This window comes from Prionailurus viverrinus, chromosome B1 (assembly GCF_022837055.1).
Source record: "Prionailurus viverrinus isolate Anna chromosome B1, UM_Priviv_1.0, whole genome shotgun sequence".
NCBI lineage: Eukaryota > Metazoa > Chordata > Mammalia > Carnivora > Felidae > Prionailurus > Prionailurus viverrinus.
This window is the reverse complement of record NC_062564.1, coordinates 39,876,263-39,888,789: the sequence shown is the minus strand read 5'-3', so window position 1 is coordinate 39,888,789 and position 12,527 is coordinate 39,876,263. Positions and strand designations below refer to the sequence as shown.

Below are 12,527 nucleotides of genomic sequence, written 5' to 3'. Positions count from 1 at the left end.
AAAAAAAAAAAAAAATCTTTAAAAAATTGTTTTAAAAAAATAATCTAAAAATTTTCAATATTTAAGGTGTTACCATTAATACAGATAAAAGAAAGTGCTTAAAGAGCTGTAGTTATCTAGAATTAGTTGTGTTAACTAAATTTTTTAACTCTAAAGAATATAGGTGTACCTGATGATTTGTTCTTTTCCTTTTATAAAAGGAATGCAGTCTAGTTGTAGGGGGAAATTGTACTGGATTACATAAAGTAAAATATCAAAATCTCTTATTCTCTTTCTTCTCATACCCCATTGTTTAGAGTGAGCTACAATTAGTGTGAATTCTTCCAAACCTTATTAAATATATTTGCAAACATGTATTACAGCAATATAGGCAATGGTATTATACACATTGCTCTTTTTTATTTAATATATCCTGGCCATATTTCTAGGAGTACACAGTCTACTAGTACTATTAATAATAGTTACCATTTATTAAGCATTTACTACATGCAGGAATTTTTATTTAATTTTCATAATTACACTGTGAGATATCTGATGAAGAATTTGAAGTTCACAATAGTTCTATAATGTGCCTAAGAGCACCTGGATAATAATTGATGGGGCTATTAGAAGCTAGGCTTTCTGACCTCAAAGCCCATGTTTTTTTATTCATTAAAATAGATAATAGTTTAGTGCATGTATATATAAATAAAATCCTTCAGGTATTGCCAAAGTGAAATTAATAGTCTACAATGACTAGTGAAGACATGCAGGGACATGGTTTTAAAAATAACTGGAAACATTAGGTCATATAAAAATGTTGGGAAAAAACCTTTTCATAGTGCTGAGTGAGTTTATTATTACAATAGTCCCTCGCCGCCCCCTTTACATGTGGTTTCACTTTCCATGGTTTTAGTTACTTGTAGTCAGCCATCAGATCCAGAAACATGATCTTCCTGATGACATATGTATGGTGAGACATTAGGTAGTATAGTCTACTGCTCTGTCACAATGCCTGTCCTTTACTTTCATCTTATGATGTAGCATTTAAAAAAATTTTTCTTTTATGTCTTTTTTTGAGAGAGAGACAGAGTGTGAGTAGGGGGAGGAGCAGAGAGAGGGAGACACAGAACCTGAAGCAGTCTCGAGGCTCTGAGCTGTCAGCACAGAGTCCGACGTGGAGCTCGAACTCACAGACTGTGAGATCATGACCTGAGCTGAAGTCGGACGCTTAACCGACTGAGCCACCCAGGTGCCCCATCATGTAGCATTTTATTATCTTACATCATCACAAGAAGGATGAGTACAGTCTAATAAGATATTTTGAGTGAGACCACATTCATATAACTTTTATTACAGTGAGTATATAATTGTTTTGTTTTATTGTTAATCTCTTGGTGTCTATAAACTAAACCTTATCATAGGTATGTATGTATAGGAAAAAACCTAGTATAAAGGATTTGATACTTTATAAAGGATTTGTGGTTCAGGCATCTACTGAGAGTTTGGGAGCCTATCCTCTGCAGATAAAGGGGGACTCCTATACTTGCTGTGAAAAAAAAAAAAGTGCTATCCTAATGGCATTGCAATAAAACCAAGATTACTAAATTTTGGTAACTTATTTGAGCAAGTGTATAGTGAAGCTAAGTTCTGTAACTCTTGGAATTTGTTGTAATTGGATCCGAATTATATTTAATAACCTGGTTAAAGGGAAGAGAATTACCATTCTGACTGGTAATCACATCATGGTTAGAATATAAGATATATAATCACATCTTTTAGAATATAAGAAATATACATTTGTGTTGGTTTCTCATTTTTATTCTGTCTATATAATTTCCATGCTGTCTTATTTTTTATTACAGCTCCTGAGATTATGTAGTTCTTCTTTTTGAATGACTTATGATTTGTTGGGCATATATAGATCTTAGACTCCTCAAGATTTCTTTACCGATAAGAGGAAAACCTGTTTTAGCTGACATTTTCTTCAAAGGGAAAGCCTATATTAAAGGAAATCTTCCACATCAATTTCTTTTCCTATTGTGAGTTGAGCCTTCATATTAGTTAGGCGTTCCTTCCTAGAACTGGGTACAGACTTCCAGGAGGGAGGAACTACGTAAATATGAATTGATTCCTGCAGACTTGAGGGATTCTGTCTAATGTAGATATAAGTCCTAGACCTAGTCACAGCCCACTAAGATAAATGAAAGCACATATCCAAGCTCTGCTACAATCTTAGAAAACTGTTTCTAATTATTGCACTGCTTTTCAAATTATACGCGTATTTATTTTCTTCTAGGTACACGTTGGAAATGATCAAACTAGTACCACATAATGAAAGTGCTTGGAACTATTTGAAAGGGTAAGAGGTTGTTTTGGATTGTTTTGTATTAAAACAACTGCTAATATGATGTATCATGTAATATGTTCCATTAATCAGATTCTAAAGGATACTAAAGAATTTTCCATTTTTCTGGATCTGAGGGAAGTGTAACTGTTAGACAGTAACACCCAACAGTGCCTTTTATCCTTCTCTTCACCTCCCAAGCACGTACCATCATAGTTTTTAGAATAGTCCATGACTAGGGTTCAGAATAGTTCTATAATGTGCCTAAGAACACCTGGATAAATAATTGAGCCTGGGTAGCTCAGTCGGTTGAGCATCTGACTTCGGCTCAGGTCATGATCCCACAGTTCGTGAGTCCAAGCCCCACATTGGGCTCTGTGCTGACAGCTCAGAGCTTGCTTTGGATCCTCTGTCTCCTCTCTCTCTCTGCCCTTTCCCTGCTCATGCTCTCTCTCTCTCAAAAAATAAACATTAAAAAAAAAATTAAGGAGGGGCGCCTGGGTGGCGCAGTCGGTTAAGCGTCCGACTTCAGCCAGGTCACGATCTCGCGGTCCAGGAGTTCGAGCCCCACGTCAGGCTCTGGGCTGATGGCTCAGAGCCTGGAGCCTGTTTCCGATTCTGTGTCTCCCTCTCTCTCTCTGCCCCTCCCCCGTTCATGCTCTGTCTCTCTCTGTCCCAAAAATAAATAAACGTTGAAAAAAAAAAAATTAAAAAAAAATTAAGGAATAGTCCATGACTAAACAATAATACAATTTTAATTGTATTTATGAGTCCTGTAGTCTTTATGTCAAAGAATGGGATATACACACCTAGACACCTAGTTTCTCTTTGGCTCAGGAATGTAATAAAGGCAAAGCAAACTATTTATAAGCACATTGCACAGATGGATAGCCAGCATTTCTGTTTTCATTTCTAGAGATCTGTTAGAAGTCTTATTCCTTAAATTGACAAGATTTCACTTGCCTGGCTACTGACATAAGCAGGCTGCTTATTGAGCTTAGAGGTCTCCCTGGAAACTAGGCCCAAAGAGCATAAAGTACAGAGCCCAGTCACATTTGTTGATGTGTCCAGGGTTGGGGCCTATAATATCTGGATAGCTAAAAAAATAAGGAACCTTCTTTAAAAACATTTTTTTATTTACATTTATTTTTGATAGACAAGAAAGAGAGCATAAGTGGGGGAGGATCAGAGATAGATAGAAGGAGACACAGAATCTGAAGCAGGCTCTAGGCTCTGAGCTGTCAGCACAGAGCCCAACATGGGACTCGAACCCACAAACCGCAAGATCATGACCTGAGCCGAAGTCGGATGCATAACCAACTGAGCCACCCAGGTGCCCCTGAATAAGGAACCTTCTTAAGAAGAAATAGAAACATCTCTGTTGTTTTCTTCCTTCACTTCTTAATGTTAAGAAGGTGTTTATTTTCTGATTTAATTGTGTAGCAGTTTGAGTTAATAAATGATCCTTTTTAAGTTTCATTATTGTTTTTAACTAATTGTACTCAACTTGTAATTATCCATGATAAAATTCACACATAATTTAAAAATTTCATTTAGTTTCAGCTTCATTCAAAATAAGTTTCCTCTTGTGCATGTTACAGAGGTCATTTTCTCTTGAACTTTCTGTTATTTTTGTTCTTTTCTTGTCAGAATTGAGGATAATTTTTCTTTTAGAATTTTACAGGATCGTGGTCTTTCCAAATATCCCAATCTGTTAAATCAGTTACTTGATTTACAACCAAGTCACAGTTCCCCCTACCTAATTGCCTTTCTCGTGGATATCTATGAAGACATGCTAGAAAACCAATGTGACAACAAGGAGGACATTCTTAATAAAGCATTAGAGGTAAGCCAGTGGGGACTCTGCTTTTCTTTGTGGTGTCTCAGAATTCACTCAGTGTGGCTATATTCATGACCTTTTCAATGTGTTCACTCAGGAGTTCAGTGCAGGGCTATTTCTGCTGTTTAGGGCAAAACCCAGGTCACTAGTGAACAGAGTATATAATTATAGTGGTGTAGGTCATTTGAACATGATCTGAGTTTAACTGTATTGGCTCGAAAGCATTTGCTCTAGAGATTGATTTCCATTATCTTTAAAGAATTTTTGTTTTTCGTTTTCAGTTGTGTGAAATCCTAGCTAAAGAAAAGGACACTATAAGAAAGGAATATTGGAGATACATCGGAAGATCCCTTCAAAGCAAACACAGCACGGAGAGTGACCCGCCAACAAATGTACAGCAATAACACCATCTAGAAGAACTCGATGGAATGATTTTATTTTTTTAAGAGACTCTAATGCAGGAGTTTAAAACTAAAGTGATCATTCCCTTTGCCTGTGGTATAAAACGTGCACAGGTATTGCTTTTTAACAAGAACTAAGTGTGATGCTCCTTGGGTGCTGCTGCTATTCAGACTAGTAACTTGATTCTTCTTAAGCAAAGTGATTTGGTGGGGGAAGGAGAAGAAACAAAGTCCTGTTCAGGAACTTTTGTAGTCTTATCAACATTTGTTCTAATCCCTTAGCATCAGCTCTTCCCTACAGGGTATATGCGTCAGAATTTGCAGCATTAATGAGTGCGGGTAACTTGTATGTAATGCATATAAGGTAATTTAAATTTTGGTTCAGGAAGCAGGGAATGCAGTTGTTACATTAGAGCTGCTATGCCACACTCACAGTATCTTGCTATCACTGTAACCAACTAATGCCAAAAGAATGGTTTTATAATAAAATGATAGATGTATCCTAAAACAATGACAAAGTACTTTGATTTTTTTAAATAGCATTTAAGTGTGTAACAAGGGACATTGTCTCAGCTTAGAAAAGCCACTGAGAAAGAAAATACTGCCATAGAACTATAGAAACCAGAAACATGATTATGTTAAAGGAAACGTTATTAGAATGTGAATTGGTCAGTTCTTTAAATTATTTTTTTCACTGTTTATTTATTTTTGAGAGACAGAGAGACACTGAACATGAGTGGGGGAGGGGCAGAGAGAGGGAGACACAGAATCTGAAGCAGGCTCCAGGCTCTGAGCTGACAGCACCAGAGCCCGACGTGGGGCTTGAACCCACAAACTGAGATCATGACCCGAGCTGAAGTCAGATGCTTAACTGACTGAGTCACCCAGGTGCCCTGAATTGGTCAATTCTTGACATCAACAAAATCTACTCAAGACAGTTTAGTCCTACAGGGTTTATTAAGGTATATAGTAACTCACAGAATGATTACCTGATCTTCCATAAATACATGGCCCAGCCACACTGTAGCACTGGGCCATCGAATTGCTGTTGCCTGTGCCGGGATCAGGAAACTGCTGACAGGCTGCCACTCCAGGACTGTGCACCCCTGCCCCATTGCGTGCAGGCACATCTGCTTCCCTTCCCACATGGTACAGCTCCCAATTACAGGCTCACTCACTTTGGTGGGTCAGATTAGAAAGAACCTGAATGACATCTAAAACTCTGAACTGCAAAGGAATCTGGCAAATGTAGTTTATAGCTTTCCAGCCTCTACAGTTCAGGAAGACATGCCAGAGTAAAGTGTTGAACAGGTTAGTTCTCTGTACCTGTGCATAATTAAATCTCACTTTCTGAATAAAGAGTTCTTGTTCAGTGTTCAAAGCACCAAACTACAACTAAAGGAATTTATATACAGTAGGATAGTCTTCTGAAGAATTTAGGAAATAATATTTTTAACATTTCATATCTTTTTGCTGTTTTAGACTCAAAAATCTGATTTGATATTTTAAATTGTCATACATCATTCTTAATGTAGACTATTTCAAGCGTTACACGGAACAAAAACCTTACAGAGAAGTTGCAAGATAGCATTTACTCTCAGAAGCTATCTCATCGGTGTCCCAAAATTGATTGGATTCTGAGTTATAGGCTGAACAAAGTTCATCAAGACTGTTTAATAAGAAGCAGAATTTACACTGAGAAATGTAAGTGAAGCAGACCAGACACAGTTGAATTAGCCTGGTTACTTGGCATTTTATTTTCTGCCTAAGGTGGCAATTCATTTATTAAAACATTGCTTTGTGGGCATGGGATCAGGTGAGGAGGCTCTATGATTTAAATGTATAATGATTTTAGGCTCTGCTAATCCTGACGACCATCTCCTTAATGGACAACTGGACACATAAACCTGGCAGCACACTCCTTTCACTGGACCAGCAATTAACATGTCTGTGGAGGGGGTGCCTGGGTGGCTCAGTTAGTTAAACGTCCGATTTCAGGTCAGGTCATGATCTCGCAGTTCGCAAGTTCGGGCCCCTCATCAGGCTCTGTGCCAACAGCTCAGACCCTGGAGTCTGCTTCGTATTCTGTGTCTCCCTCTCTCTCTGCCCCTTCCCTGTTCACACTCTGTTTTTCTCTCTCTCAAAAATAAACATTTAAAAAAAAAAAGAAAAAACACGTCTGTGGAGGAGTCTGCTAGTTCAGAACTACTTGCTTAATAACACTGTCACTGTGTTGCTGATTTGCACTGTTGGTGCAAAAACAATGGTGGGTAAAACTGCTGGTGCCTTACTACGAAACAAGGCAGTGGTACTTGGTAGTTGCTGTATTCTTCACTGCCACATACTCACTGAAACATGTCTTTGATGAGTCAGTAATTATATATTTTATTCACAATACTCTGTCTTTTCAGTACTTTGTGTGACCAAATGAGTTTGTGCATAAAGCATATCTTTCTGGTTGTCTTGAAGAAAAGCATTTATTTGTACAATTGTGAAGTGGGCCAAACAGGCCACTTCTCATAAGCACCACTTTTACTTGAAAGAACAATTGATAAACTGGTTACTCATACTTGGGTGGCTGGCATACATTTTCTCCAAAATGAATGAAGAGTTTGTCACTTCAGTTTGTCATAGGAAACAACTGTTTATTGCCAATGATAAAATTTGAGTTTTCAAATGAAAATTTTAATCTACCGCGGTAAGGCTGGCAACTTCCCAATACCTATTACAGACCTTTCAAATGAAATCAACATGTTATTAATTAAAGTGAATAATTTTTAAGAATTTTGATACTGTTTAAATGTGTCAACAATTGGGAGAGATACATAACTGAAAGAACCATTGTTTTCCAAATGACCAATTCATGATGTTATCATGCACAGATAAACAATCCATTCAGATTATAAATCAGAGAAGGTTGCAGATTCCACATTGCAACTGACCTTTGAAAAACCACCCCTTGTCAGATTTTGGTGTAGTATCAGAGTATCAGAGGTATCACAACTTCTGAAAAGGCTATTAAAATATTCCCTTTCCAACTATATATGTGTGTATGAGTCTGGATTTTCTTCATAGACTTCAACCAACACATTATATTGCAACAAATTGAATGTAGAAGTAGATAACAAAGACCTAGGTATCTCTTATTAAGTTAGACTAAAGAGATTTGCAAAAATGCAAACTGCCACTTTTCTGTTTAATTTGGAAAACGCAGGTTTTATAAAATGTTATTTTTGTTAACATGTAATAGGTTTATTGCTTTAATAAATTAAAAATTTAAATTTCAAATATGGTAAATGTCAATAGATATTACCCACATTAAGAAAAGCTGGACTTAGAAAAGATTAAGACACCACTATGTCCTCTGAGACATCAATTTTGAGAGAGACCAGCAGCATGCTCTGCACCATGGTATCTTGAAAATGTTTATTGGCTATTGAAATACTATTTGGGGACAAAGAAGCAGAAGAGATTATCTGCCTGATGGAGTCAAGAAGGATTCACAAAGGGGAACAAATTTGTCTAGTTACATCCTTTAATAAGGCTGTAAACTTTACAATTGGTTATATCCCAAATACTAACTTATAAATTAACAGGACAGTCCAGAACATTTCCCTGGATCATTTCCATCTGGAGAAATCAATGTTTTTCAAACTGGATTGTAACTCATTAATGGGGAATTACATCAAGTCAGTGGGTCTGAACCAACTTAAAAAAAAAAAGATACAGAAAATGTTTAATTTCACTGAATTCTCTCACATTATTTCTTTCATTCTACTTGATTTGGTGTATTCTAATATTTTCCCCAGCATTAATGAGTAATATTGTGTGTTAAGGTATACAACATAATGATTTGATAAATGTATATATTGTGGGATGAACTACCACATTTAAGGTTAGTTAACAAATCCATCATGTCACATACCACTTTTTTTGTGGTGAGAACATTTAAGATCTACTTTCAGCAAATTTCTCTAGTTTTTTAAGGAAGAAGGATAGATGACTGATACAAGACCCTTCTTTCACAGTTTACGCCTTTAATGCTGTACATTTTCCTCAAGCAACTGCATTAACTGTTCTCGGAAATTTTGATATTTTGTATTTCTGTTTTCATTCAGCTCAAATATTTTCTGATTTCTCTTCTTGAGACAGCATCTTTGACCCATGGATTGTATAGAAATGTGTTTAATTGCTAAGTGTTAGAAGAGACTTTCCTGCTATCCTCTGTTACTGATTGAGTTGTTTGGTTTTATTTTGTTTTCAATGGTGACTCTAGAAACTTTTCCACCATATAGGTCTCCTTACCCTCCACCATTTATACTGTAATTATCTTTTGTACTATAGCCACTTACATTAAGAAGCTCATCAGACAATTTTACATTTTGTGCATTCAACCGCCAAACATTTTAAGGAATTCAAGAAAAGAATAGTCTGTTACATTTACCCAGCTATTTACCATTTCTTTTACTCTTCTTTCATTTCTGATGTTCCAAGTTTCCTTCTGCTGTCATTTCCCTTTTGTGTGAAGACATTTCTTTAAGCAATTCTTTTTAAAAAAATAATTTTTAAAAGTTTATTTATTTTGAGAGAGATAAAAAACATGAGCAGGAGAGGGGCAGAGAGAGAATCCCAAGCAGGTTCTGTACTGTCAGCATGGAGCCAAACTTGGCGCTTGATCTCACGAACCATGAGATCATGACCTGAGCTGAAACCAAGAGTCAGACACTTAACTGAGCAACCCAGATGCCCCTGTTTAATTCTTTTAGAGTAGGTCTTCTGGTTGCAAATTTTATTATTTTTTCTTAATCTAAAAATATATTTAACCTTCATTCTTGAAGGACATTTTCACTGGATGGAATTCTGGGTTTATAATTCTTGCAGCACTTCAAAAAATATGCCACTTCCTCTGGCCTTCATGAATTCAGATGAGAAATCTGTCATTAGAATGGTTGTTTGTCCATAGGTTTCTCTCTTTCTCTCTGGCTGCTTTATAATTTTTTAATTTGTCTCTTGTTTTCAGTAATTTGATTTTGATGTATCTGGGCATGGGTGTCTTTGGATTTATCTTTCTTGCTTAGCTTCTTAGATCTTGAATTTTTTACCAAACTTGGTATGTTTTCAGCCATTATTTCCAAATATTTTTTCAGCACTTTCTCTTTTCCTGTGGGACTCTGATGACAAGAATGTTAGACCTTTTATGTTTGTCCCACAGGTGCCTGAGGTCCTCATTTTTTTTTCTTTTTCTCTCTGTTGTTGGTCAGATTAAACAATTTCTATTAATCTGTCTCCAAGTTTAATGACTTTTTCTCTGTCATCTCCATTCTGCTATTGGATCTATAAAGTGAATTTGTTTAATTACATGTTTTTCAGTTATAAAATGTTTATTTAATTCTTCCTAAGTTCTATTTCTTTACCAATACTTTTTTTTTAATGTTTATTTTTGAGAGAGGTGGGGGTGGGGTGGGGCTGGGGGGACAGAGGATCCAAAGCGGGCTCCATGCTGACAGCAGAGAGCCTGATGTGGGGCTCGAATTCACCATTCATTTAGATCATGACCTGAGCCGAAGTCAGCCGCTTAACTGACTGAGCCATTCGGGTGCCCGTCTTTACCAATACTTTCTATTTCTTAAAATTCATTTGAGAGAGAGAGAACGAGAGAGAGCATGAGCAGGGGGGAGAGGAGACAGAGGGAAAAGAGAACCTTAAGCAGCCTCTATGCTCAGTGTAGAACCTGACACAGGGGTCAATCCCACAATCCTGGGATCATGACCTGAACTGAGATTGAGAGTTGAATGGTCAACCAACTGAGCCACCCAGGTGCCCTGTAATACTTTCTATTTTAACTTTTGTTTCTAGAGTGTCCATGATTGTTTCAGCATGTGTATAACTGTTTTAATGTCTTTGTCAGATAATCTCAATATCTGTATCTTCTCATCATTGGTAACTCATCAATGATTTTTCCCCATGCAAATTGAGATTTTTGGATACTTTGTACACCTAGTAATTTCTATATTATGGGCGTTTTGAATGTTATGAGACTCTAATCCTGTGGAGAATGTCAATGTTTTTATTTAGCAAGCATTTGCTATAGTTAGGTATGGGTCACAAGTTACAACACTCTGTCTGTGGCTACATTCCAAAATCAGTTCAGTTTTCAAATATTTTGCAGTGCTATTTTTTTAAATAAAATTTTTAAAGTTTATTTATTTTGAGAGAAAGCACAAATGGGGATGAGGCAGAGAGAGAGAATCCTAAGTAGGCTCTGCACTACCAGCACAGAGCCCAATGGGAGGCTCAAACTCATGAACCATGAGATCATGATTTGAGCTCAAGTCGGACACTTAACTGTGCCACCCAAGAACCCCATTGCAATGCTCTTTATTTTTTAAAATTTACATCCAAATTAGCCTATAGTGCAACAATGATTTCAAGAGTAGATTCCTCAGTGCCCTTACCCATTTAGCCTATCCCCCCTCCCACAACCCCTCCAGTACCCCTCAGTTTGTTCTCCATATTTATGAGTCTCTTATGTTTTGTCCCCCTCCCTGTTTTTATATTATTTTTGTTTCCCTTCCATTATTTTCATCTGTTTTGTCTCTTAAAGTCGTCACATGAGTGAAGTCATATGATTTTTGTCTTTCTCTAATTTCACTTAGCATAATACTATCCAGTTCCATACACATAGTTGCGAATAGCAAGATTTCATTCTTTTTGATTGCCGAGTAATACTCCATTGTATATATATCACATCTTCTTTATCCATTCATCCATTGATGGACATTTGGGCTCTTTCCATATGTTGGCTATTGTCGATAGTGCTGCTATAAACATGGGGGTGCATGTGTCCCTTCAAAACAGCACACCTGTAGCCCTTGGATAAATGCCTAGTAGTGCAATTGCTGGGTCTAGGGTTGTTCTATTTTTAGTTTTTTGAGGAACCTCCATAATGTTTTCCAGATTGGCTGCACCAGCTTGCATTCCTAACAATGCTATTTTTTTTAATGGTTATTTTACTTATTTTGAGAGAGAGAGCGAGAGCACACATGTGGGAGGGACAGAGAGAGGGGGAGAGAGAGAATCCCAAACAGGCTCCACGCTATTAGCGCATAACCCAACACAGGGTTTGAACCCACATTGCAAAACCAAATGTGAGATTATGACCCCAAGCCAAAGTCAGATGTTTAACCAACTGAGCCACCCAGGCATCCGTACCATTTTAACTGTTTTTAAGTGGTATTATGTACCTTCGTCTTGTGCAACCACCACTACCATTCATCTCCTGAATTTTTTTACCTTCTCAAATTGAAACTCTGTACCCATTATACAGCATCATTTTTAACAGCTGCATAGATATAATCTCTTTCAGAAAGCCCTATTGTTAAATATTTAGGTTTGTTTCTACAGTAAACATTCCTTATCCACAAAACTTCATACAGTAAATCTTGCACATGTATTCAATTATTTCTGCACGATAAACTCCTAGAAATGGGATTTGCTAGAGCCCTTTATATATAGGAGGAATTGATACGGGTTATACAAATTTACACTAATAAATGGCTGTGGGGAAACTTTTAGATTCTGTACATCAACAGTAGGTATTACCATTCTCTTTCCTATTTGCCAATCTGAAAGCAAGTTGCTTCTAGTTATTTTACTTTTCGTTGTTCGGATTCCCAGTACAGGTTCAGTTTTTAACCCGCATCGAATTACACTCTTGATTCTGAACTTGGAAAATATGTCCGTGTAGAAGTAAATAGCACTTCTAGTTTAACCCACAAAAAGTTATATAGTCTAACTTTCAATGTTGAAACTTTTCCATCAGGTACAGATGCCAGTGCGATGCATTGAGACCTTCCAGCTTCCCTCCCCCTTTCCAGACAGTACTGTACACCTCCTTTGGCGTTTGTCAAAGTTCTTGCCTGCCGCCCTTTGAATGCGTGAAACTCAGCTTTCCTGCGCA

General features: G+C 37.0%; 1 protein-coding gene across 1 annotated transcript in view; it reads left to right on the top strand.

Annotated features, from left to right (window-relative positions):
* Positions 1–5,078, top strand: part of FNTA (farnesyltransferase, CAAX box, alpha) — a 30,880-nt gene extending 25,802 nt beyond the window's left edge. Inside the window, exons 7-9 of the mRNA XM_047855086.1 lie at positions 2,279–2,341; positions 4,001–4,172; positions 4,448–5,078. Of these exons, the coding sequence (XP_047711042.1) occupies positions 2,279–2,341; positions 4,001–4,172; positions 4,448–4,570 (358 nt within the window). The 3' untranslated portion in view covers positions 4,571–5,078. The remainder of the gene's footprint in view (positions 1–2,278; positions 2,342–4,000; positions 4,173–4,447) is intronic.
* The last annotated feature ends 7,449 nt before the right edge of the window (positions 5,079–12,527 follow it).